Below are 27,895 nucleotides of genomic sequence, written 5' to 3'. Positions count from 1 at the left end.
AGAGAGTAATTTCCTATTCAATAATTGTTACATTTCGACTCCTCTGTCAACTACTTCAGCCTTTGCGCAACCTTCTAAATCACCCTGCAGACATTGTTAAACCATACGAGGTCCATTCAATAAATAACCGAAAAAGCTGAGTCTTCGCGCAACATTTTAAATCATCCTGCAGATAATGTTAGATCATACAAGGTCCACTCAAGGAATAACTGAGAAAGTTGAATGAGAAATACAAAACTTCAGCAGAGTTTGTGGTTCTTCGTTATTTTTTGCTCGTGTCCCAGAACTATTATCAGACGAGACTGGCAAGCCTGCCGCGTGAATGGGATGCTGAGAATCAGTGAAACAAGATGGTGCCATCCTAGCAGCGGGGTGTCATTAGATTTCCGTTAGCTGAAGGGCTGGAATCAATCGAAATTCACCGTCGGATGGCAGTGCCAACAAAAGTCCACGAGCGGGCGGATAAGTTCAAGTGGCATGTAAGAAGCGTTCATGAGTCGCCACGCCCAGAACTCTCTGTCTTGGCAGTCACGGAGATGATCACTGCGAGAGGTGATGAGTTCATACTGGGAAATAGGCGTATTGCCGTAAGTGATATTGCAGCACGGATGAACATTAGCGTCGGATCAGCCCGTCACATTATTCATGGTGTACTACTGTTCAAGTAAGTGTCTAAAACATTTGACATCAGAAATGAATGAAAGATGCATGTAAATATGCAGGGAGAACTGAAGTTCATTTCCCTGCGCCTCTCCTCGTATTGCCCGGATCTGCACCTTCAAATTATGGCATTTTTCATCCACTGAAAGAAGCTCTTACTGTCCAAGGTTCGCTGATGACGAGGTCCAGGCACAAGTCCATAATTGGTTATGCACACGCTCCCAGTAATTTTTCGTACGTGGAATTGAGAAGCTTATCCAGCACTGTCGTAATGTATGGAATTCGAGGGGGATTACGTTGAAAAATAAATGTTGTGTACTATTCTCATACTAGATACTAGATTCCTTACAATTAACTAAACACTGTTTTGGCATAGTTTCACTATTTTATTGTTAATGTTATTGCACAACCTAGGTTTCGGGTTATAAGCCCATTTTCAAGTACATTACTGATTCACAAAGATGATAATGCACAGATAAACATGATGACAATGCAGAGATAATCATTTCAACTTTGTAGCTCAATGTACTATTACCTGTTTGGAGGTTTTAGGATGTAGAGACGAAGTCGGGATGAAAGTGTCAGTGAAGGAATCATTTCGGTAAATTTTAAATTTATTGCTACTGTCTTCTGTCTTTAAGCTAACGTCCAGGAAATTTATGCCGCCCCCCCCCCCCCCCCCCCCCCCAAACTACGTGCTGATTCTTTGGAAATCAGTAATGTACTTGAAAATGGGCTTATAACCCGAAACCTAGGTTGTGCGATAACATTAATAATAAAATAATGAAACAAGGCAAGAAACAGTGTTTGTTTAGTTAATTTAGAATGTTTCACCAAAAGCCCAAAGTTGATTCAATTAAAATGATTCCTTAAAACTTCGGATTTTTATTAAATGAACCTCCTGTATAACGTTACACGTATTGAGATCTGTTTACGTGTCCGCACTACTGCCAATCACGGTATTTGCATCATTTGACCAGAATGATCAGGACGCTCCTGTATAGTGTGGAACTGAGCATTGGATGCCACGAGGGGCCGATACAGCAGCGTGAAAGGGGGCGGATTGCATTTTATTGTCACTAGACACGCAGTAACTGCAGAGTGAGGTGCCCAGGAAAGCTCAGTGACTTCGAAGTTGCGTTTGCCACCGAATGTCACCTAAATAACGAATCCATCAGGTACAGTGGGTAACGTGGCCGCCAAGTGGGAATGCGAATGAACAACGACCTGTGAACCAAGAACAGGAATACCTCATGTAATGACGGGCAGAGACTGTCGGGCATTCTGTAGGGTGATTGCATAATCTCGCATGAAATGAAGTCGCGAGTTCCAAAGTACTGCCAGCGGTGCAGTTAGAGGAATGGCAGTGAATAGGGAGTTAGAAAGAAAGGGGTACCACAGTCGAGGAGCCACATTTTTCTGTATTTAGAGCTAAGTGGCGCTTCAGGTGTGTGAAAAGGGACGTTACTGAACATTGGGTGCCTGGGAAGCATCGGAGTGATGAATCACGCTAAATGTTGTGGCAGTCAGATGAAAGGTTTTTGGTTTGGCGAATGCCTGGAAAACTTTGCATGCCATCATGTGCCGTGCCTACAGTAAAGTACAGAGGATATTACCGAGTAGGGGTATCTTCCGTGGTTAGAATGTGGTCCATTTGTCAGCTTAAGAAAATGCTATGTTTAGAAGGGTATAAAAATCATTTACAGGACTGCGTACAGTGCACGGCAGAGGGACAGTTGAGAGACGATTATTGTGTCAGCGTGACAATTCTCCATGTCCATCAAGCAGTATCTGAGGCAATAGTTTATTGACAATAACATTCCTGAAATTGACTGGCTTTCTCAGAGGTTCTCTTTGGGACGAATCAGAACGTGGAATTCGCTCAAGACCCCAACGTCCTACATCCTATCATCTCCGGTTTCTGCTCTCGAAGAATTGGTTGCCAATCCTTCACAGACATAACATGAAAGTGTTCCCAGCAGAACTCTGTCCGCCGTAAAGACTAACGGTAGACGCACCCTACATTACTGTCCCCTAATGTGTGTCGAGATACTTTGATCAGACAGTAGATACCCACTTGCAAAGTACACTTAATGTTCCGCGCCGATAAAGGTGTTTCAAAACAAATTAAGTTGAATGCGTATTGAAAACTCTTGACGTGCTTTTAGCTTTTACATAACACATTTGAATTGACATGAACTTCCAGGTTGCGGTGGCCACTTCTACGACGGTGGTGGATAAGAAACTGTATGCGTCTCCACTGACGACGGCGCCAACGACGCCGTCGCCGCAGGCAACCCCGAGAACATCGACAAGGCTGACGACGTACACCGTGCCAACGACCAGGCAGTCGACGACGACCACCACCACTGCTGACGACGTGCGGCCACTGTCAGAGTGCGCTGTCCCCACTTTCTCCATGTCGCTGCGCAGTGCGAGGAACTCGTCTGGTGTGTGGACGGACGAGGTAAATAACTTCATCCTGCAATCGAGAGCAAAGGGACGCGTCACAAGTGCGGCGGAGTCGTTTTAGGAGGAGACTGAACACGGCCGCCAGGGTCCACAGTCGAGTATCACATTACTAGAATTCCTAGTGTCGTAGTACGAAATATCAAAGGCTAAACCAGGTGCTCCATAAATTGTCTCTGCACTAGTAGTATTTTGCGAGAGATAAACAACACTATCTTCCCTAGGAATTGCATGTAGCGTTACGTGGTGCCACCCATCTTTTAAAGCATTCCATATGGACTGACAATAAAAGTTATACAAGCGCGAGTAGAACTTAGCGATCTGAGGATTACCTACAGACTTAATTATCTGTATACATAGCTCATTCATATGTTTTGATGAGTGAGTTCGCGAATATCAAAATATATTACGTAAATGGTCGTATCTTGCATTGACTCCGAAGCTTAAACCTTTTACACGGCCAAGAGATCTTGGACATTATTATTTGTTATGAATTTCAACCTCATACTTTTTTACCGGTTCCTGAGAGAGAGGAGTCTCACTAGACTGACGGACAATGAAGTGGCCCCATAACTAACGTGGGCAATCGTCCCCGCGTTAAAAAAAATGTTCAAATGTGTGTGAAACCTTATGGGACTTAACTGCTAAGGTCATCAGTTCCTAATCTTACACACTACTTAACCTAAATTATCCTAAGGACAAACACACACACCCATGCCTGAGGGAGGACTCTAACCTCCGCCGGGACCAGCCGCACAGTCCATCACTGCAGCACCCTAGACAGCTCGGCTAATCCCGCGCGGCCCCGCGGTAGAGATTCGTGGGCGGGACTGAGAAAACTGTTACACTGAAAGGCCAAAGAAACTGGTATAGGCATGCGTATTCAAACACAGAGATATGTAAAAGGAAGAATACCGCGCTGTGGTCGGCAACACCTATATAAGACAGCAAGTGTAGGATCGGTTACTGCTGCCACAACAGCAGGTTATCAAGATTTAAACGAGTCTGAACGTGGTGTTAACAGTCAAGGTAACGATGAAGTGGCGATTTTCCCGTGCGAATATTACGCGAGTGTATCGTGAATATCAGGAATCCGTGAAAACATCTCAGACATCCCTGCGGCCGGAAAAAAGATCCTGCAAGAACGGGACAAACGACGACTCAAGAGAATCGTTCAACGTGACAGAAGTGAGGTTTCAATGCTGGACCATCAACAAGTGTCAGCGCGCAAACCATTCAACGAAACATCATCGATATCAGTTTTCGGAGACTAAGGGCCGGTTGTGTACCCTTGATGACTCCACGACACAAAGCTTTACCCCTCGCCTGGGCCCGTCAACACTGACGTTGGACTGGTGATTACTGGAAACATGTTTCCTCGTCGGACGAATCTCGTTTCAGATTGTATTGAGCGGATGGATGTCTACGGGTATGGAGACAACCTCATGAACCCATGGACCCTCCATGTCAGCAGGGGACTGTTCAAACTGGTGGAGGCTATGTAATCGTGTGGGGCTTGTGCAGTTGGAGCGATATGAGACCCCTGATCCATCTAGGTACGACTCTGACAGGTGATGCGTACGTAAGAATTCCGTTTGATCACTTGCATCTATTCATTGCGCATTCCGTCTGACTCGGGCAGTTCCAGCAGGACAATGCGACACCCGACACGCCCAGAATTGCTACAGAGTGGCTCCAGGAACACTCTTCGACTTTAAAAACTTCCGCTGGCCACCAGACTCCCCAAACATGAACATTATTGAGCATATCTGGGATGCCTTGCAACGTGCTGTTCAGGAGACATCCCCACCCGCTCTTACTCCTATGGATTTACGGACAGCCCTGCAGGATTCATGGCGTCAGTTTCCTCCAGCACTGTTTCAGACTTAAGTCGAGTCCACGCCACGTCACATTGCGGCACTTCTGCGTGCTCCTGGGGCCGTACAGGATGTTAAGGCAGGTGTACCAGTTTCTTTGGCCCTTCAGTGTAGGACACTACAACTGTTGGAATTGAAGGTAATTTACAGTGAGTTAGCTACAACCATTCGCTTTTATAGGTGTGTTTTTGTCCACGACGACATTTCAAGGTGCCTGGTATCCCTCCTTCAGATGGTTACATTTATATACGTGTCGTGAATATCGTTCCTGCACTAATGGCGTTGCAGAATATTGGAACGGAAGTCTTAACCCTGCCACCTCTCTTAAAAAATGTATACACATATTATCTAAAGACACGGTATGTTATTAAAATTTATTATATTTTTAAATGCAGGTTTCTATTTTACAAGATCAAAAAAATTTACAGTATTACATGCCAACACTCTCAACAATGATGTAAGTTCTACCAGTCTGCGCAAAAAGTTCTGAACTCCACGTGATTTTTTTTCTCCTTAGACCGAATCAGCTGAACAGCTTGCACATTGTCATTTGGAGTTTCAGTATCTGAAACGTTTTCTGAATCAGACGAATAATGAATGTTGTCATCACTAGTGTAATTTTCTCCTTCAGAAATATTCTTATCGGTGTCAGGTGCATTTACTAATGATTCCAATTGCTCATCAGAAACAACTGGTTTTATCATGATAGCCATCCAGAAATTACTACGATAGATACCTGAACTGAGTCTGCACACAGCAGCTGATGAGCAAATGAGTGTGAATTCCTAAAGGACCACACTGCTGAGGTCATCGGTCCCTTGACTTACAAACTACTTACACTAACTTATGCTAAAAACAACGCACACACCAACATACGCCCGATGGAGCACTCGAACCTCCGGAGGGAGGGGCCGCGCAATCCGTGAGATTGTGCCTCTAACTACGCGGCCACTCCGCACGACTAACAGTTGATAAAATGTAACTGTTAGTTATAGTGTTCAAATATTGTAGAGCGCAATCAGCGACTTGCATTGTTGCGTATTCTTCGCACATCCCAACAATAAAGAATCAGGTATTTACTTCGTCATGAAAAATCGTTAAGTATAGAGAACAGTCATGTAGCCAAAAATACATGACTATAATATTTGTACGCTCTGTGAAGTTTTAACCCCCCCCCCCCCCGCCGGGTCATATTGGCCCCATGAACGCAAGTGTAACAAATAATTAAGTTTTAGCGAGGGGTAGAAAAGTAATTTTTTTAAAAATATTTTGAGTCTTAAGGTATTTACAAGGCATGGAGTTTGGAACAATACCAATTGAACATTAAGAAGCTGAAGGGTTAAGGCAGCTGCTGAAAACGCAGTAAGGCAGGAAACAATGTTCATGACACGTAGACATCTGAAGATGGTGCGAACATAAAATAAACGTGCTCTCAAAAACTTTTGATTCGAGGCATAGTTTGCTGGCACGGAGTGTCGGAATAGGAGTGTCACCCGTATCGATGCGTCACCGAAAAAAGGTTAACATCAGCGGTTATAGTTTTGGCTTTATGCAATACGAACGCTGCTGTCCGTCAGGTGACGAGTCTGCCCGCGAGGATCAATATGTATGTGAGTGAGGCCCGCGGATAGTTAAAGGTTACCCATGCTGGCTATAAGGGTTGCATTTTTACCGAGTGAAGCATGGAACCGTAAGATCTTACAATAGCTATTGCAAGGGATGTCAAAGTCATATTTTCGTCGCTTGAGATATCACTTCTTCCATGAAAAGCTTAACCATCCACTTGATATTTCTGTCATTAAAGACTACTGGTTATGAGGCAGCATTATTCCCATTTCGTGCTCCTGGGTGAACCCAAACTCCACCAAAAAATTTTAGGAAGTTATTCAAGTACATTCTCAGTGACTTTGGGTAAAAGAAACCCGTGGTTTCTGATGCCTAGTTGCAAGTAATGTAATTATGACTGCTGTGGTTACCTTAATTTGCTTTTGTTTCTGTGAAAATATCTTGCAACAGAAAGAAAGCCTGTAATATACGACTACTAAAGTGTTCAATGCAGAACATAAATTATAGCAAAACCTTCAAAGGAAAGGCACTCTGCTTAGTTTGCCATCTTTGCGATTACAGCTCTGGAAAGCACGCCACTCTACCATTGCTTTCAGGAGAGTCCATACTCCAGATGTCTGTAGACCAACTCTTTCCTGGCAGACCTCATCATAGTGCCTTGTATCCTTTTTAACGTACACCTCGGGTGACGAAAGCCATGGGATAGCGATTGGCACATATACAGATGGCGGTAGTATCGCTTACACAAGGTATAAGAGGGTAGTCCATCGGAGGAGCTATTCTCAGATGATTCATGAGAAAAGCTTTCCGACGTGATTATGACCGCGCGACAGCAATTAACAGACTTTCAACGCGGAATTTTAGATGGAGCTACACCCATGGGGAGTTCCATATCGGAAATCGTTAGGGAATTCAGAAATCGTTAGGGAATTCAATAGTCCAAGATCCACAGTGACAATAGTGTGCCGAGAATACCAAATTTCAGGCATTACCTCTCACCACGGACAACGCAGTGGGCGACGGCCTTCACTCAACGACCGAGAGTATTGCTCAGCAGTGTGGGATCCGTACCAGGTCGGGTTGCCGGAGGCAATAGAGAAGATCCAAAGAAGAGCAGCGCGTTTCGTCGCAGGGTTATTTGGTAAGCGTGATAGCGTCACAGAGATGTTTAGCAAACTCAAGTGGCAGACTCTGCAAGAGAGGCGCTCTGCATCGCGGTGTAGCTTGCTCGCCAGGCTTCGAGAGGGTGCGTTTCTGGATGAGGTATCGAATATATTGCTTCCCCCTACTTATACCTCCCGAGGAGATCACGAATGTAAAATTAGAGGGATTGGAGGGCTCACGGAGGCTTTCCGGCAGTCGTTCTTCCCGCGAACCATACGCGACTGGAACAGGAAAGAGATGTAATGACAGTGACACGTAAAGTGCCCTCCGCCACACACCGTTGGGTGGCTTGCGGAGTATAAATGCAGATGTAGATGTAGATGCAGAGAGCAGCGACGTTTTCGTGAGTTGTCAGTCCTAACAGGAAACCAACTCTGCCCGACATTACCGCAGAAATCAATGTGGGACGCACGACGAACCTATCCGTTAGGACAGTTTTGCGAAATTTGGCGTTAATGGGCTGCATCGTCAGACAACCGACGTGAGTGCCTTTGCTAACAGCACGACACCGCCTGCAGCGCCTCTCCTGGGTTCGTGACTACGTCGGTTGGATACTAGGCGTGGTCTGTTAAGATGATTCCCGATTTCAGTTGGTAAGAACGGATGGTATGGTTAGTGCAGCGGAGAGCCGCGAATCCATGAACACTAGTTGTGAACAAAGCACTGTGAAAACTTGTAGCGACTCCATAATGGCGTAAGCTATCTCTGCATGGGATGGTCCGGGTCCTCTGTTCAAAACGAATGGATCATTGACCAGAAATGGTTATGTTCGGCTATTAGGAGACCATATTCAACCGTTCACAGATTTCATATTCCCAAATAAAGGCGAATTTTTTATTGATGTCAGTACGACATGTCACTGGGCCACAACTGTTCACGATTGAAGAACTTGCTTGACAGTTCGAGCGAATGATTTGGCTTTCCAGACCGCCCGAAACGACGCTCATCGAACATTTATGTGACATAATCGACAGGTCAGTTCGTGCACAAAATCCTGCACTTGCAACCTTTATGCAATTACCGACAGCAGCATGGCTTACTATTTCTACAGGGGTTTCAACGATTTGCTGAGTCCATGCCATGTCGAGCTGATGCATTAATCCGGGCGAAAGTACGTCCGACAGGGTTCAAATGGCTCTGAGCACTATGGGACTCAACTGCTGAGGTCATTAGTCCCCTAGAACTTAGAACTAGTTAAACCTAACTAACCTAAGGACATCACAAACATTCATGCCCGAGGCAGGATTCGAACCTGCGACCGTAGCGCGTCCGATAGGGTGCTAGGAGGTATCGCATGACTTTTGTCACCTCTGCTGCAAACCCGAGGCAGAACCGGACCAACAGTTTTCAACAGGAAAGATCTTGAGTGAAAGGAACAACTTTGTTTCCACATAACACATTTAGCTCATGCCGTCGACTTTTTTAGTTATGTTCAGACATCTTTAGTGCAGCACAGATCCAACCATAAATCAGAGTAACGAGCCACCGGGGACAACTGTAATCACTGACACTAAAATATAAAATATCCATGAATAGTTTGCGTTATTTAGTGGATGCAGTTCACGTCCGCCACGTTACATTTCCATCTCTCCGATTTGACGTAGTACCATAACCTGCTGGTTTATGGATTCATAACGCGTAGTACTGTTGTTTGCGAGGGAGGGAAGTGAACCACACACGGATCGTACGCTCGAGTCGCGTGAAGGACCTTTGGTTTTTTGCATATGGCAGGCAGAATGCCGATTTTAAGTGGTTTCAAATCTCAGCCAAGGAAATACTTCAGGCGCGTTGTATCTTATGTATTTGACACTTATGTGCCTTACTACTGCTATCACATCAGACAAAACTTCCCTGTCATAGAGGTCTTCAATGCACTCTTTCCACCTATCTCCTCTCTCCTGCTGGCCGGAGTGGCCGTGCGGTTCTAGGCGCTACAGTCTCGAGCCGAGCGACCGCTACGGTCGCAGGTTCGAATCCTGCCTCGGGCATGGATGTGTGTGATGTCCTTAGGTTAGTTAGGTTTAATTAGTTCTAAGTTCTAGGTGACTGATGAGCTCAGAAGATAAGTCGCATAGTGCTCAGAGCCATCTGCATTTCGAAATGGAATTCCCATATGCTCTTAATGCTTTAAATTTTACTGAAGGTTGTTCTGACATTTCTATATGCTGAGTTAGTCCTTCCGACAACCGTTTCGTCTTCGATTTTGCCTTAATTTCCCTGAACTTCCTATTTATTTTGCTCCTAACTGACTTGTATTTCTGTATTTCTTAATTTCTGTGAAAATTTTTGTACTTCCTTCTTTCGTCGATTAGCTGAAGTATTTCATCTGTTAGGCGTTTTTTCTTCACAGCTCCTTTCTTGCTTTTGCGGCACTCTTTCCAAATTCTGTGATTGCCCTTTTTCAGATGTCCATTCCTCTTGAACCGAACAGCCTACTAGGCTATTCATTATCGCAGAATATATAGGCTCAGAGCACTTCAAGCGTGTGTCTATATTCCTTAGTATCTTCATATTCTCCTTCTTTGTGCATTGATTCTTCCTTACTACTCTCTTAAATTTCAGCCTCTCAGCCTATAGCGTCATAAATTCTCTTACCATAATAACAGTTCAGGCACCTTCCTCGAAGGTGCAGATTTTTTGCGCGGAACTGTAAGTGATGTACGAGATTGGTGGACAGGTTAGTAGTTCGTTCGGCGGTGTGAGGCGATGACGGACGTTTCCATAATTCCATTCCAACATGCGTAAAGATCAATCAAATTATAATACATCCATTAATTGCCTGAAAGGTGACTTGTTCGCAGTAACTGTAGGAAAGTCATCGAGTAAAAGCGAAGTGAAATCTGGCTTTTTTCAAGGATGTGTTATAGGCACTCTGCTGTTCTCAATCCATATCAAAGATTTAGGAGACAATCTGTCTTACATGTCTCGCAGCCGACGCTGTCGTTTACCGTCTCGTAAAATCATCAGTATATGAAAACCAACTGCACATTTAGCCAAGATACCTGGTGCGGAAAATGTGGATTAGCTGTAAACAATGAGAAATATGAGTACTAACAGGAATCACGTGAATTTCGGTTGCACGATAAATTGCACAAATATAAAGGAAATCGAAAGGATGTCAGTTCAATTAAACACTTGTGGATTACTATTACTGACAACTTGAACTGCAACAACGACGTAGATAATATTGTAGGAATAACCACCCAGAGAATGCGTTTGGTTGGCAGAATGCTTAGAACATTCAACAAATCTACTAGACTGCCTGCACTACATTTGTCCGTCCTCTTCTGAAGAATTGCTGCGCTGTGCTGGATCCATACCAGAGAGGACTGACGGTGTATATGGGGAAAGTTCAAAGAAGAGCAGCTCGTTTTGTATTATCGGAAAACAGGGGAGTGTGTACCGCGCATATCATAACCGAGTTGGGGTGGCAATCATTAAAGGCATTTGCCGTTACTGCGGTATCTTTCGATGAAATTTCAGTCACCATCTTCCTTCTCCTAAAGAGAAATGTTTTGTTGACGCCCAAACCTACATAACGAAAGGAGAGAAATTAGAGCTAGCCAGAAAAGCTATAGGCGTTCTTTTACCCCGCGCGGTGTTCGAGAGTAAAACGGTAGGGAAATATCCTGAAGGTGATTCGACGAACCTCCTGCCACGAAATGAAGTGTGAATTGCAGAATAGTGATGTAGATGTAGACGTACATGGTCGCAAACTGGATGCATGTTGTTTTTGGCTGACTCGTATCCTGCCATAGGCATCTCCCAAAGTGTACCAAGACTCATAAAACCGAGCGGCCTCAAGACCGGGAGTTGATCGTCTCCATGCACGGATTGTTACAACCTGCGAACTCATCGGCCACCCTTCTCATTAACACGATGTTGCTCACGAGTCTAGGCACTGTCAGTATCCCGGATCGAAGTTACCACTGCACAATCTCGACAAGTGTCACGTGAAAAGCCTATTGTCTTCACGTCACAGCTGCTATACATATGAGGGGCTTTCAGTAAGTAATGCAACACGCTTTTTAGAAATACAGGTAAGCTATATTCAGGATTTCAATACGCAATATTATTCTCCACCCTCTCGGCTACAAAACCATATTTCGACATAAGCTCATTTCAACTCCTTACTGGGAGCGCCTGTATACCAGGTATGCTGCCACTCCGCTGGTGACGTCGGAGTCAACGTATTACTGCGTCAGTAACCTCACCATCGTCTTCGTACTGCTTCCTGCGGTGTGCGTAACTCACTGTGCCAAACGGATGGAAATGGGAAGGTGAGGGGTCGGGACTACGGAACGGAAAACAGTCCAATGAAGTTTTGTGAGCTCCTCTCGAGCACGCACAGTTACGTGAGGCCTTGCGTTGTCATAGGAAAGGAGAAGACCCTTTGCAGTTTTTGTGGTGACGAACACACTGTTCTCATTTCTCCAGTTTTCTGAGTATGGGAAAATCCACTTCAGAGTCGACCGTTTCACCATGAGGGAGGACACGACACAGACTGTCGGCATGACTTTACCGTCTGAGCGTGCCACTTTGTAATTTTTCTTAGGAGGAGAGGTGGTGTGACGCCACACCATGGATTGGCGTTTTGTTTCCAGTTCACAGTGATAAACGCATTTTTAATCGCCCGTGACGATGTTCGACAAAAAATTGTCATGACCAACCTCGTAACGCGCAGGTAATTCCGCACAGATGGTCCTGCTTGGCAACGAGGAACTCAGCGGGCACACCCTCTTGAGAACTCAAACTGCTGGGCTAGCGTGTCAGCACTACCAACAGACACGTCCATCTAAGCAGTAAGAGTGTACGCACGTTCCAGCAGTGCAGAAGAAATGTGTGCGACCGACTGACAAGCGGGAGATCTGACAGGTTTACGAGACCTTGCAGTAATGACAGACGCCGCGCTTACGTTCACTGTCAGATCTCGGTATACTTTCTGGATGCATCTATTAATATCTGCGATGCTCTGGTTTCCCGCCAATAGAAACTCTGTAACAGCTCTGTGCTTGGAAGGCACATCCGTTACAGGCGCCATTTTGAAGGCTACGAATAGCGCCACCACCTATCGGAACTTCATGAAACTATATGGACTGAAGCGGAAATATTCCACGATGCCCCACAACAAATTCCGCATTTTTGTAACTGAAATTGGGTGAGAAAAAAAAATGGGTGGCATCACTCGCTGAACGCCCCTCGCAGTTCAGTTATTCATGAATGCACTTTTTTTAATTTGCTGGGTTTATCGCTTTATAAGTTGTATGATACATATTCGAGTTTTGGCGCTGATAAATATGACTGCATGTTAACGCAAACAACAGTAGTAAACATACGGAAAACCACTGCTGAGGGCCGCTGTGGTGAGCAGGTGGAGTCGGCGGACGCGGTGGAGCAGGGCTCGGAGCGGCAGCCCGGCGGCTACCGGCTGGACGTGCAGCACACGGCCAGCTACTCGTGCGGCGGCGGCGAGAGCGTCTCGCTCACCCTCACCCTCACAGGTGAGGCCGGCGCGGCGCAGCGCAGCCCACAGCAGCCAGGCACTTGTTGCGCCAGCAACAGGTGTCGCCACACAGCATGTCGCCCCACACACTTGGCGTTACAACGCTTTCAGAGTGACCGGTGGAAACTATCCACCACCTCACGTGGCGCTCACTATTATATACTTTCAGGACGTTGTACTTGTCGATATAACTGTCAGGTCTGCACCCGGATCTAAGAGCGCCTTGACAAAACGGCGGACCTTTTACACGCCACGGAAAACCAACAGCGCGAGCCCCACAAATCGTTGCTCCTAGCCCCTTACACAAAGTGAGGGTACAGAGCCCCACGGTGAAAGTTGGTAGAAACGCTAGTGAGTATCTGGGGTCAATACAATCTGATGCTTCTCTCACTGTCTCTCTCTCTCTTTATATATATATATATATATATATATATATATATATATATATATATATATATATATATATATATACATACTCCTGGAAATTGAAATAAGAACACCGTGAATTCATTGTCCCAAGAAGGGGAAACTTTATTGACACATTCCTGGGGTCAGATACATCACATGATCACACTGACAGAACCACAGGCACATAGACACAGGCAACAGAGCATGCACAATGTCGGCACTAGTACAGTGTATATCCACCTTTCGCAGCAATGCAGGCTGCTATTCTCCCATGGAGACGATCGTAGAGATGCTGGATGTAGTCCTGTGGAACAGCTTGCCATGCCATTTCCACCTGGCGCCTCAGTTGGACCAGCGTTCGTGCTGGACGTGCAGACCGCGAGAGACGACGCTTCATCCAGTCCCAAACATGCTCAATGGGGGACAGATACGGAGATCTTGCTGGCCAGGGTAGTTGACTTACACCTTCTAGAGCACGTTGGGTGGCACGGGATACATGCGGACGTGCATTGTCCTGTTGGAACAGCAAGTTCCCTTGCCGGTCTAGGAATGGTAGAACGATGGGTTCGATGACGGTTTGGATGTACCGTGCACTATTCAGTGTCCCCTCGACGATCACCAGTGGTGTATGGCCAGTGTAGGAGATCGTTCCCCACACCATGATGCCGGGTGTTGGCCCTGTGTGCCTCGGTCGTATGCAGTCCTGATTGTGGCGCTCACCTGCACGGCGCCAAACACGCATACGACCATCATTGGCACCAAGGCAGAAGCGACTCTCATCGCTGAAGACGACACGTCTCCATTCGTCCCTCCATTCACGCCTGTCGCGACACCACTGGAGGTGGGCTGCACGATGTTGGGGCGTGAGCGGAAGACGGCCTAACGGTGTGCGGGACCGTAGCCCAGCTTCATGGAGACGGTTGCGAATGGTCCTCGCCGATACCCCAGGAGCAACAGTGTCCCTAATTTGCTGGGAAGTGGCGGTGCGGTCCCCTACGGCACTGCGTAGGATACTACGATCTTGGCGTGCATCCGTGTGTCGCTGCGGTCCGGTCCCAGGTCGACGGGCACGTGCACCTTCCGCCGACCACTGGCGACAACATCGATGTACTGTGGAGACCTCACGCCCCACGTGTTGAGCAATTCGGCGGTACGTCCACCCGGCCTCCCGCATGCCCACTATACGCCCTCGCTCAAAGTCCGTCAACTGCACATACGGTTCACGTCCACGCTGTCGCGGCATGCTACCAGTGTTAAAGACTGCGATGGAGCTCCGTATGCCACGGCAAACTGGCTGACACTGACGGCGGCGGTGCACAAATGCTGCGCAGCTAGCGCCATTCGACGGCCAACACCGCGGTTCCAGGTGTGTCCGCTGTGCCGTGCGTGTGACCATTGCTTGTACAGCCCTCTCGCAGTGTCCGGAGCAAGTATGGTGGGTCTGACACACCGGTGTCAATGTGTTCTTTTTTCCATTTCCAGGAGTATATATATATATATATATATATATATATATATATATATATATATATATATATATATATATAGGGTGTTACAAAAAGGTACGGCCAAACTTTCAGGGAACATTCCTCACACACAAACAAGCAAAAGATGTTATGTGGACATGTGTCCGGAAACGCTTAATTTCCATGTTAGAGCTCATTTTAGTTTCGTCAGTATGTACTGTACTTCCTCGATTCACCGCCAGTTGGCCCAATTGAAGGAAGCTAATATTGACTTCGGTGCTCGTGTTGACATGCGACTCATTGCTCTACAGTGCTAGCATCAAGCACATCAGTACGTAGCATCAACAGGTTAGTGTTCATCACGAACGTGGTTTTGCAGTCAGTGAAATGTTTACAAATGCGGAGTTGGCAGATGGATTAGCACTGGGCAATAGCCGTGGCGCGGTACGTTTATATCGAGACAGATTTCCAGAACGAAGGTGTCCCGACAGGAGTTCGAAGCAATTGATCGGCGTCTTAGGAAGCACGGAACATTCCAGCCTATGACTCGCGAATGGGGAAGACCTGGAACGACGAGGACACCTGCAATGGACGAGGAGATTCTTCGTGCAGTTGATGATAACCCTAATGTTAGCGTCAGAGAAGTTGCTGCTGTACAAGGTAACGTTGACCACGTCACTGTGTGGAGGCTTCTACGGGAGAACCAGTTGTTTCCGTACCATGTACAGCGTGTGCAGGCACTATCAGCAGCTGATTGGCCTCCACTGGTACACTTCTGTGAATGGTTCATCCAACAATGTATCAATCCTCATTTCAGTGCAAATGTTCTATTTACGGATGAGGCTTCATTCCAACGTGATCAAATTGTAAATTTAGACAGTCAACATGTGTGGGCTGACGAGAATCCGCACGCAATTGTGCAATCACGTCATCAACACAGATTTTCTGTGAACGATTGGGCAGGCATTGTTGGTGATGTCTTAATTGGGCCCCATGTTCTTCCACCTACGCTCAATGGAGCACGTTATCATGATTTCATACGGGATACTCTACCTGTGCTGCTAGAACATGTGCCTTTACAAGTACGACACAACATGTGGTTCATGCACGATGGAGCTCCTGCACATTTCAGTCGAAGTGTTCGTATGCTTCTCAACAACGGATTCGGTGACCGATGGATTGGTAGAGGCGGACCAATTCCATGGCCTTCACGCTCTCCTGACCTCAACTCTCTTGAATTTCAACTATGGGGGCATTTGAAAGCTCTTGTCTACGCATCCCCGGTACCAAATGTAGAGACTCTTCGTGCTCGTATTGTGGACGGCTGTGATACAATACGCCATTCGCCAGGGCTGCATCTGCGCATCAGGGATTCCATGCGACGGAGTGTGGATGCATGTATCCTCGCTAACGGAGGGCATTTCGAACATTTCCTGTAACAAAGTGTTTGAAGCCACGCTGGTACGTTCTGTTGGTGTGTGTTCCCATTCCATGATTAATGTGATTTGAAGAGAAGTAATAAAATGAGTTCTAACATGGAAAGTAAGCGTTTCTGGACACATGTCCACAAAACATATTTTCTTTCTTTGGGTGTGAGGAATGTTTCCTGAACGTTTGGCCGTACCTTTTTGTAACACCCTGTATATATAATGTCGTAATTGACAGACTCGTCACCGACCGTCCCAGAACTGCTAAGGATACAAATTTTAAATTTGGAGAGTATGTGGATCTTATGTTGTAAGCATTGTTTAAGAAAGGGCTTTTCGAACTTTTACTCCAAAAGAGGTGAAACCTGGAATGAAATGCCTGTAATGTCGCTGTTAAGGCAATTTTGGAGCAAGAACTTCGAACATTGTATTCGGTTTTTGAGATAGGAATAAGAAGCACGTGTTTCAGCATTTTTCTAAATTAAATCACTAACGGGATAAAATAGTGGCTGAAAGCTTTTCTGAAAGTAAATAATTATTAAAGAACTACTTACGCATGTTTAAAACTACCGCTCTGAAAATCGGTGTTTACTTCTCTATTAGAAAAAAAAGTAACGTGTTTCAATGATTTTGGAGGTTTCACCCCAGGAGTGAAACAGGAAATGAAAGTTTTGTGAAATTATTTCATTATGAAAACATTTTCAAAGATAAATCTATGCAAATGAGTATTTGGCGTCTCTGTTATAAATACACAAGAAGGTTATTCACCGTTTTTTTTAATGTAATCACTAAATGGTATGAATTAGGGGATGACAATGAAAGAAAAAATCTTATAAAAGATTTTTAAAGCTATATCTATGAAAATTGCTGTTTCATTCCTCGGTTAGATATAAGGTAATATGTATTAGAGGATGAAAGTTTCCACAGAAATACCGCCAAAAGGACGAATAAATCATGATTAACAAAAATCTTGGACTCCTGCTACCAGGATCGCTTTTTGGTGAAAAGTACGTTCGGGAAAGAAGATGCTTCTATGGCCTTAATTAGCGTGAAAAGTTTATGTGTTGCAAATTGTAAGCAACATAAAAATTCGATCAAAGAAGAACAGAAATAACAAAAATCTGTGAGACCATACAGTCTACGCGAGCGAAGCAGCGGGCGCTAAACCAGTTAATTAAAAGCAGTCTAGATTGCGAGGCACTTAATTTAATAGATGACAGGTTTCGATCATCACATTATCATCATTACATTCATGGACAATGGCTGCGCACGCGCATCTATCTGGTTGAAGGCCTGAAGATGTCCATGTGATGAACGAAGCCAGTCACCTTGCAATAAATGTCTCTAGAGATCTAGCCTGTTATACAATGAATTTCAAAAATTAGACTGTGATCGCTGACATTCTTAAACAATGTTTTCAAACATGGTTAATCTCATTATAATATTAGCTGGTTGTCTAATTTCGAGCGCTTAGTTTAACACACAATCCCAACAGCGAAACGATAGGTGCCCCTGTGTCTCGAATCCTTCGAAATTAGACTGACAGATAACATTATACTGAGAGACAAGGGCTAGATAACATTAAAAAAAGAAAACGGGATTTTACTCTGTCGGCAGAATCTATTGATCCATATATTCGCTAGCGATTCGTCGTTTCTATTACTTGCACCATTATTTCTTGGTTTGCTCACTTTTTGTTAAGGGACAGAATTGATGATTTCTGACGCACACGTTGTTGGGCTTCCGTGGCATATAATAGGGCCACCGTTCTGGGTAAGACCAATCTCAGGCGAAATTAGCAAATAGTGTTCTCACTTGAAGATATCGTCCAGCTGGGCCGCTGAAATATTATGTCATAGTGTGCGTGTAGGATCCAGGTATCATTACATTTAGACCTATTCCATTTTAAATAGTTGCACTATCCGCGAACACTTCGAACACTGATGCCCACTCACACGTTGCAAATACAATACGCTAGAGCTGGAGTACACATACTCCGTCCCGGGGGTGGCGACATCTGCCCCACCTTTAAATTAACCATGCCAAACATGTTAATAACCATGTGGACCTTTCGCCGATGCGACACGCAGGCACGAAACAAGAAAGCAGAAGATTCATATTCGGTAATTTCCTTGATTAGTGTACACACATTAACCTGTTCCTTTGAACCATCATCTATCCCCCCCCCCCCCCCCCAGTCATGCTTCTACCCTTATTATACATACTAAAATTTGCATAAAGTGTTTCTGGTATATGTATGAAGTTTTTCAAGATTGTTTACAAATCATACATGATTATTCTCATAAACGTAATTGTAAAGGTCTGCAGAAACAGATATTCTTCTCGCGAATACAGACGTTTATCAGTAGTTTCACCAGCAAAACGTCGACCTTTACCCACTGCAGCGATAAATATAGAGGACAACGTTACGGAAACCGCGTGTGCTTCACGTATTGTTTCACTGCTTTTCATCGTTACGTAGTTACTTGGCAGATTTTATAGATTATAGAACAGTTATTTGTTCCTTCTTCTTATCTATTGTTCGAAGATGACCACTGGCTGGGCGGGACCTGTTGCGACATTTTAAAATTTGCATATGATTTTTCGCAAGAAATATGAAAGAAATAAAGTAATGTAAGTAAATCACTCCAAAACGGTATTCTCTTTATTCTAAGCACGTAATAGATTTCCGTCATGGTCTTTCGACCTATTCAAAGTAATTGTTCTCCGGGAAGACATTTAGTATTGCTGCGCAGGATGTCTTCTAATGACCACTGCTAACGAAATTGTAATTAAACCACTAGATTGTCTTAAGATTATAGTCTCCTAAGCGATAACGATACGACTGGGGAATGTATTTAATAGCGAACTGCTTTGTTGTCTGAAGTTTTTTGTTAAATGTAGCATTACGTCTGCTGGTTGATACGGGGAGGTAAGTTTATGCGCACCCTTACAGCGTGGTTCGTCCAGACGAACGCGCACGCAGCTCCAATTTCTGTCTAGGTAGATTTTAGTTTCTTGTCTACCACGGCTAATATACCAGTTCCTTTTCCCATTCACCTACCCTTGCAGTTTTTCTCCACATATCCCACTACTCACAATTTCGAGTTTTAGACACTTTTCTGCACCTTGATTTGCGTGAACTCTAATGCTTTGTATGAACACTTCAAAAACTTGTCCGTTGTTGCAGAAGCATCAGCATTTAATCATTATAATATTAATAGTCTCATCAGCCATGAGCACATACGTTCACATCGATGAACACAAGTTAACAGCTGCAGGTTCTTTCTTAGAGGAACGACTAATGAACGTATATGGGAGCAGTATTTATTTTATTTATTTATTCATTTTACCTCATTGGATTACATCGAACCAGGGTTTGACACCAGAGTTACCTAAGATATAATACAAATTTTAATGTGGGAGATAGTAATAAAAGAGGATTAAAAGAAATGAAAATGTTCTCGATATATGTGGAGACAATGTGAATAAGCAGTACTGACTCAAGATTAATAAAGTTACTATTGGCAGTAGTTCCACTACCGCTGAACTTGCTGCTCCACTAAAACACACATCAAAAAAAGTTTTGCGTCACCCCGGTTCCCAGAACTTATGAAGATAGACGTTGACTGTGGACACTGTATCACAGACACAGTCCCTTTGACTGTTCAGAGATGCCACTAAACCCGCCGAAAGATGTAAACAACCACGCACGTACAGCGCTAATTACACGGAGGGGGTCCGACAGCCCGTCAGTTCCAGTTATTCGACCAGGAAGGAGGTGCACAGCTCGTGTTGTCTGTAGTTCAACCATGACTAGACGGTCAATACCGCCGTTCGATCGCGTCCGCATTGTTACTTTGCGCCAGGAAGGGCCCTCAACAAGAGAAGTGTCCAGGCGACTCGGAGTGAACCAAAGCGATATTGTTCGGACACGGATGAGATACGGAGAGACTGTAACTGTCGATGACATGCCTAGCTCAGGCCACCCAAAGGCTACTACTGCAGTGGATGACCGCTACCTACGGATTATGGATTCGAGGAACCCTGACAGCAACGCCACCATGCTGAATAACGCTTTTCGTGGTCGCACGGGACGTCGTGTTACGACTCAAACTGTGCGCAATAGGCTGCATGATGCGTAACTTCACTCCCGACGACCATGACGAGATCTATCTTTGCAACCACGACGCCATGCTCGACCGCTCAGGGCTGGCATAACGTTCTCTTCACCAAAGAGTGTCGCATATGCCTTCAACCAGACAATCGTCGGAGACGTGTTAGGAGGCAACCCGGTCAGGCTAATGCCTTAGACACACTGTCCAGAGAGTGCAGCAAGGAAGAGGTTCCGTACTGTTTTGGGGTGGCACGTGGGGCCGACGTAAGCCGCTGGTGGTCATGGAAGGCGCCGTAACGGCTGTACGATACATGAATGCCATCCTCCAACCGATTGTGCAAGCATATCGGCAGCGTACTGGCGAGACATTCGTCTTCGTGAAAGACAACTCGCACCCCGATCGTGCACATTTTGCGAATGACTTCCATCAGGATTACGACATCGCTCGGCTTGAGTGGCAGGCATGCTTTCCAGATATGAACGCTATCGAACATGCCTGGGATTGAAAGGGCCGTTTTTGAACGACGTGACCCATCAACCACACTGAGGGATCTACGTCGAATCGCTGTTGAGGAGTGAGACAATTTGGGCCAACAGTGTTTTGATGAACTTGTGAATAGTATGCCACGATGAATACAGGCATGCATCAATTGAAGAGGACGTGGTACTGGGTATTAGAGGTACCGGTGTGTACAGCAATCTGGACCACCGTCTCTGAAGGTCCCGCCGTATGGTGGCACAACATGTAATGTGTGGTTTTCATGAACAATAAAAAGGGCGGAAATGATGTTTACGTTGATCTATATTCTGTATAGGTTCCAGAACTCGCAGAACCAAGGTAATGCAAAACTTTTCTTGATGGTTGTAATAATAATAATCGTAGTAGTTGTTGTTGTTGTAGTAATAACAGAGTGTCAATACAAAAAGTGTTTATACATGTAGAAAATTTATATATTTTAACATAGCGAGTCCTGAGGCAGGCAGATTTACGTAGACTGAACTAGCTAAGAGAATCCGAAAACGAGGAAGATCTACTTGGAAATAAGTACGTAAAGATGGAAGAAATGCTACAGCCACAAAGGTAGACATTACTGTTTCTTCAGAATATTTGTCGTTAACAGTCTTTTGGGACAGGATATGTTGTTCGGTTTTCTGAGCTCAGTGATGGAGCGTATCAGAAAGGATTTTTCTCTTGTTATTCATACAAGAGCAATATATGGGGGACAGTATACAGTGTACGGAAGTCTCTGCGTCTGTCTGCTCGCAGCCACGATGCTGAGCGCATGATGTCAAAGATGACCAAAGAGTCGAACGTCAAACATGTATCGAACAGAAGCGTTCACAACAAATTCCAGGCGACGTGTGCTTTCCTGAGAGGGACCTTACTGAATAACACCACTGTAAACAACAGTGGGAAATATAGCCATAGATACAAAGTGTTTCCTATTTGAGAATTTCTTTCATGCCAGTTGTATGTGGAATAACTTCTTGTAACATAGGATAACGTATTTATGAGTTTTATTGAGACCGTACCTCTTTGCTGTTATGGACATATGAATTCATTGACTCCCTAAGGAGTCAACTGAGATCCTGGATTTGCTACAACAAACCTGAAACATCTCTTACGTTCTTTTCGTCGGATTTTAGATTCACGTGGTGATTTACTCCTTTCCTTATTTTTAATTTTCTGTGCTGACAAGCTATACATAAACGTGGTAGTTCAATTTAGGTTTTCGAAAAAAAAAACTTTCTATGTAAAACAAATTGTCTGCATAACTAGTAGATACCGAATCATTTGTAATATCATTGATCTTTGCACCCGACAACAACTAGTGAGAGATAAGCTTTGAGGTGAAACCAACTGTTACATCATCGTAGTATGGGAAAAAGACATTAATTTTAACATTTTCTCATGCCCACAGCTCCTGTGTTACCGCTTCCAAGTATTGGTAAACTGTAAGAAGAGGTTAAAGGTAAGTAGTAGAGCACTTGCAAAACATATTTTCACTTCTCTTTATTTTATAAGTTTATTTACCAACATTTTATATACACTCTCAATCACACCTCGGACTGTACTGTAAGTAAACAGTATAAAATCTTATCTAAAGAACTATTACTAGACTATCTTTATAACTGGAATAATAAAACTTTCTTCGAGGATATAGACTATGTAGTCAAAAGCATCCGGACACCTGGCTGAAAATGACTTAGACGTTCGTGGCGCCCTCCATCGGTAATGCTGGAATTCAGTATGGTGTTGTCCCACCCTTAGCCTTGATGACAGTTTCCACTCTCGCAGGCATACGTTCAATCAGGTGCTTTCTTGGTGAATGGCAGCCCATTCTTCACGGAAATCTGCACTGAGGAGAGGTGTCGATGTCGGTCGGTGAAGCCCGGCACGAAGTCGGTGTTCCAAAACATCCCAAACGTGTTGTATAGGATTCATGTCAGGACCCTGTGCAGGCCAGTCCATTACAGGGATGTTGTTGTCGTGTAACCACTCCGTCGCAAGCCGTGCATTATGAACAGGTGCTGGGTCGTGTTGAAAGATGCAATCGCCATGCCCCAATTGATCTTCAACAGTGGGAAGCAAGAAGGTGCTTAAAACATCAGTGTACGCCTGTGCTGTGATAGTGCCAGGCAAATCAACAAGGGGTGCAAGTCCCCTCCATGAAAAACACAACCACACCTTAACTCCACTATTTTTACTATTGGCACTACACCCGCTGGCAGATGACGTTCGATTGGCATTCGCCATACCGATACCCTGCCATCTGATCGCCACGTTGTGTACCGTGATTCGTCTCTCCACACAACGTTTTCCCAGTGTTCAATCATCCAATGCGTACGCTCCTTACACCAAGCGAGGCGTCGTTTGGCATTTACCGGCGTGATATGTGGCTTGTGAGTAGCCGCTCGACCATGAAATCCAAGTTTTCTTCCCTCCCGCCTAACTGTAATAGTACTTGCAGTGGATACTGATGCAGTTTGGAATTCCTGTGTGATGGTCTGGATAGATGTCTGCCTATTACACATTTCGACCCTCTTCAACTGTCGGAGGTCTCTGTCAGTCAACAGACGAGTTCGACCTGTACGCTTTTGTGCTGTACGTGTTCCTCCCCCTTCACGTTTCCACTTCACTATCACATCGGAAACAGTGGACCTAGGGATGCTTAGGAGTATGAATATCTCGCGTAAAGAAGTGTGACACAAGTGACACTCAATCGCCTGACCACATTTGAAATCCGTGAGTTCCGCGGAGCGCCTCATTCTGCTCTCTCACGACATCTATTGACTACTGAGGTCGCTTATACGGAGTACCTGGCAGTAAGTGGCAGCACAATGCATCTAATATGAAAAACATATGTTTTTGAGGTGTCCGGATACTTTTGATCACGTAGTGTATGAATAACTCAGCACGATATATTCGGTGTAACGGCTTACATAACTGTGACAAATGGTTCAGCAGTAATCTTTCGATACAGCAAGCAACCATGAAAAACTTCACACCATAAATGTGCGAATGCATGCACAACTGCATCAACGTCACATTTTTCCTACGTAATTATGCTTCTGAGTAGACCATAAAATATATAAATTCCGGGAATAACTCTCCCAGTGATCTGAAAGACGTAAATAATTTATATTAAGTAGTTTATGAGATTTTGCTTTAGTTTTGCCAACTTTCCAACACGATAACAAAGCTCTGATGGCCATCTTTATCGTGAGGCATAAATACACTGCTCAGCCAGAACTTTATGACCACAAACCTGCTATCGATATGACAGATTCCATGCGATGGCAGCGTCACCTCCCGTGGAATGACCGCTAGTCAGAGACACGCAAGGCCCATGTAGTATCAGTGAGCGAGCTGTCCGTTTGCAGAATGGGGAAGGCGCACGATCTATGTGATTTTGACCGAAGGCAGATTGTGATGGCCCGGAGACTTGGCACGAGATTTCCGGAAACTGCACAATTTGTCGCGTGTTCGGGCAGTGCTGTGGTAAGTGTCTTCGGCACGTAGGTTGGATGGCCACTACTAGTTACAGATGTTGGACGTCGTAGGCTGGGCAGTCTGGTAAAACACGACAGGCGGCGAACTGTGGCAGAACTAACATCAGACTAGTGCTGGGTGGAGTACATGTGTTAAAAAACCATTCAACAGCCTAGATCGCATAAAATATTTGTTTATATAAGACAGCCAGTTTCAACAAACTTTGCTGTCATCTTCAGGTCTTAAAAACTTTTTGTTGTAAAACATGTTCATTTTACACTGAATCTCACCAACACTTCAAGTGGATAAAAATTAGCACATTATAAATGTTTGTTATTGCTAAAATGTTCAAAACGCCTGGCATCTTGTGCGTGAAATATTTCGGTGGTGACAAATCGGTATAAAGTGCTTATTTATATCCACTTGACATCTTGTTCGTGAGGTTCAGCGTAAAAAGAATATATTTCACAACAAAAAGGTTTGGAACCGATCGTCTTAAATAAAGAAATAATTAAATATTGTATATGGCCTTGGCTGTTGAATAGTTCAGTAGTCTCAAAATCAGAAAATTCGGAGTATACGTGTGTCTGAATACACAGTGCCCAATACTTATAATAATGGGCCTCTTCCGCCGACGACACATGTATGTGATAATCTCTTAAATAAAGAAATATTTAAATATTTTATGAGGTCTTGGCTGTTGAATGGTTCAGTACTCTCAAAATGAGAAAATTCAAAGTGTGTCTGAATACAAAGTGCACCGAACACTCCTGATAATGGACCTTCGCAGCCGAAGACACATGTATGTGATAATTAATGATAACACCACAACACCGGCAACTGCGACTGAAATGGGCACGTAACCATCGGCATTGGACGTTGGCGCAGTTTCACAGCGTTGTATGATCTGATGTATCCCGATACCTTCACCATGCCGAAGGGAAAGCGTGAATCCGTTGTCTTCTAAAGAAACCGCTCCTTCATTGCGGGATTGAGACAAGCCGGCGGCGGCTACTTTGAGCTCCGTGGAACATTCACATTGGCATTCATGGGCCCAGTGAGGCTCGCGCAAGGCACCATGACGTCCACGGAGACTCGTACACTGGTCGCACACCACGTACACCCCTTCATGGTGTGCATGTTTCTCAACGGCTATGTCACTTTTCAATAAGATAATGCGCCATGTCGCAAGGCCTAGAGTGTGATGAAATGGTTCGAGGAACACCATGGAGAATTCTAATTAAAGAACTGACTCACAGCTCGCCAGTACTGAGCCTAATCGAACACATCTAGGATGTGATTGAACATGGCGTCAGTTCATCCCCCCCTCCCCGGAATTTACGGGCATTAGGCAAGTTGTGTGAACAGTTGTGGTGCCAGCTCCCCCCATCGACCTACCAAGGCCTCATTGCTACCATGACACGACGCGTCGAAGCTGTTATTCGTGTGAAAGGTGGGCATACCGGCTATTAGGTAGGTAGCCATAATTTTCTGGCTGATCAGTGTTTAGGTTTACAGCTTTGTTTCCGCCTTTTTTTCCCCGAAGATGATGTAGTGTGACAAACTTACAAAAACTATACGGTTCAAGAGGCTCTCCATCGCTGCTCAACACTTTCCTCAAGCTTTTGGGCAGCATACGAATCTCGCACTGTAAGAACTGGGTGGCTTTTGAGGTGATCCATGAGCCAATCCAATTTTGCACTTGTTCATATAACTGGAAGTGCTTCTCAGCCAGGCCGTGTACCACTGTTCGAAAAAGGTGGTAGAGGTGTCAGTGTCTGGAGAATACGGCTGGTGATGCAGGACTACCCGTTTCAACTTTTTCGAGTATATTTTGACGAATTTTGTGACGTAGGGTTGGACATTGTCAAGCTGCAGAATCACATCTTCATGTTTATTTCTGTATTGCGGCCGTTTATCTCTCAGTGCTCGGCTCATCAATTGCTTTCAATAACGATCTCCTGTGACTGTTTCCGTCGGTTTCTGTAGCTTCGAAAACCCTCTCTCTCCCACCATCGTGAAGGTCTTCGACTTCAAAATCACCGGTCTTGGAGCGCTGAAACCATTCTCTGCGCGTTCTTTCACAGATAGGTGCCTCAACATTTATCCAGAATCTTATGACCCTCGGCCGTAGATTTCTTCATGTTAAACTAGAATATTAAAACTTTAACAAAATGACTAAAATTGGGCTGGTAAGCTTACTAATAAGAACAACTTTATGATGCAACCACAAATAGACTAATTTGTTGATGGCCTTATGTTTATAACTGCCTAAGCTTATTGTCTGACACTTATAATTTATCACCTGCACCACTACTTGTCGCTATTGCGATCAGCTGCAATAAGGAGGAACCAAAGTATTTAAAGGGCGTTTTCCGTAATAACGCCTGTGACAGATTAATTTGTGGAAGAAGGAATCTGGTATTCACTGTCTTGAAATAATGTGTCATAGCGTCTTCCTACGACAGAAAAGGTACACGTTAATAAGTAACATTTAGAGTGTACTCATTCGTCTAAAATATAATTGTCGACAGCACAGAGTGAAACAGAACGTGACAGTGATCGGTCTTCTGTCAAGCGAGCTTTCAGTACGGTATACAGATTTAAAGAAATTCCATATCAACATGTTGGCGTAAAACAAGTACTGGAGGCTCCTAAATAGAATTAATGTAAACTTTTTGCCTGTGTGAGTAACACAAAAATTTTTATTTTCCACTGTAGAACTTCACAAAAGCTTTTGATTGCAGGTGATGCTGCTCTACATCCACCATCTGGAGAGGCCCTACAGTCCCTCAAAGACATGAATGCTTAGAGTTGAAGAAATCAGCTCCGCTTCGCGCAACAATATTATGATATTTTGGGTGAATTAAACAATGCTTTTGACCAGAAAGAGCAGCTATTTTCATTTACAACTATTTCTTATGTACCTGATGTGAAACAAATGTAGCTTATAGCGAATACAGAGACTGAATATTTGTTATTTCCTACAGTTAATCTTTCTCGGATCGTTGCTGTTGCTTTGTAAGATACGTGTTTGAGGTACCAACCGACCTAATCTTCCATTCCAGTAGGTCGCACAAAATTTGTGCTTCCTTCTTTCATCGATCAACTTAAGTATTTCTTTTGTTATCAATGGTTTCTTCTCAGTTACTTTCTTTGTACTTATGTTTCTTTTCCAGCTTCTGAGATTGCCCTTTTCAGAGATGTCCATTCTTCTTCAATTGTACTGCCTGCTGAGCTATTT

General features: G+C 44.5%; 1 protein-coding gene across 2 annotated transcripts in view; it reads left to right on the top strand.

The window, feature by feature from the left end:
- LOC126455689 (uncharacterized) overlaps positions 1-27,541 on the top strand; it is a 32,912-nt gene extending 5,371 nt beyond the window's left edge. For both annotated transcript variants that reach the window (XM_050091454.1, XM_050091456.1), the window contains exons 3-6: positions 2,867-3,127; positions 13,108-13,237; positions 22,580-22,630; positions 27,399-27,541. In XM_050091454.1, coding sequence (XP_049947411.1) covers positions 2,867-3,127; positions 13,108-13,237; positions 22,580-22,617 — 429 coding nt within the window. In that variant the 3' untranslated portion in view covers positions 22,618-22,630; positions 27,399-27,541. The remainder of the gene's footprint in view (positions 1-2,866; positions 3,128-13,107; positions 13,238-22,579; positions 22,631-27,398) is intronic.
- Positions 27,542-27,895: the final 354 nt, after the last annotated feature.

The sequence above is a fragment of the Schistocerca serialis genome, chromosome 2, assembly GCF_023864345.2.
Source record: "Schistocerca serialis cubense isolate TAMUIC-IGC-003099 chromosome 2, iqSchSeri2.2, whole genome shotgun sequence".
NCBI classification, from domain to species: domain Eukaryota; kingdom Metazoa; phylum Arthropoda; class Insecta; order Orthoptera; family Acrididae; genus Schistocerca; species Schistocerca serialis.
Note: the sequence above shows the minus strand (reverse complement) of the source record. Positions and strands in the feature narration are given on the sequence as shown.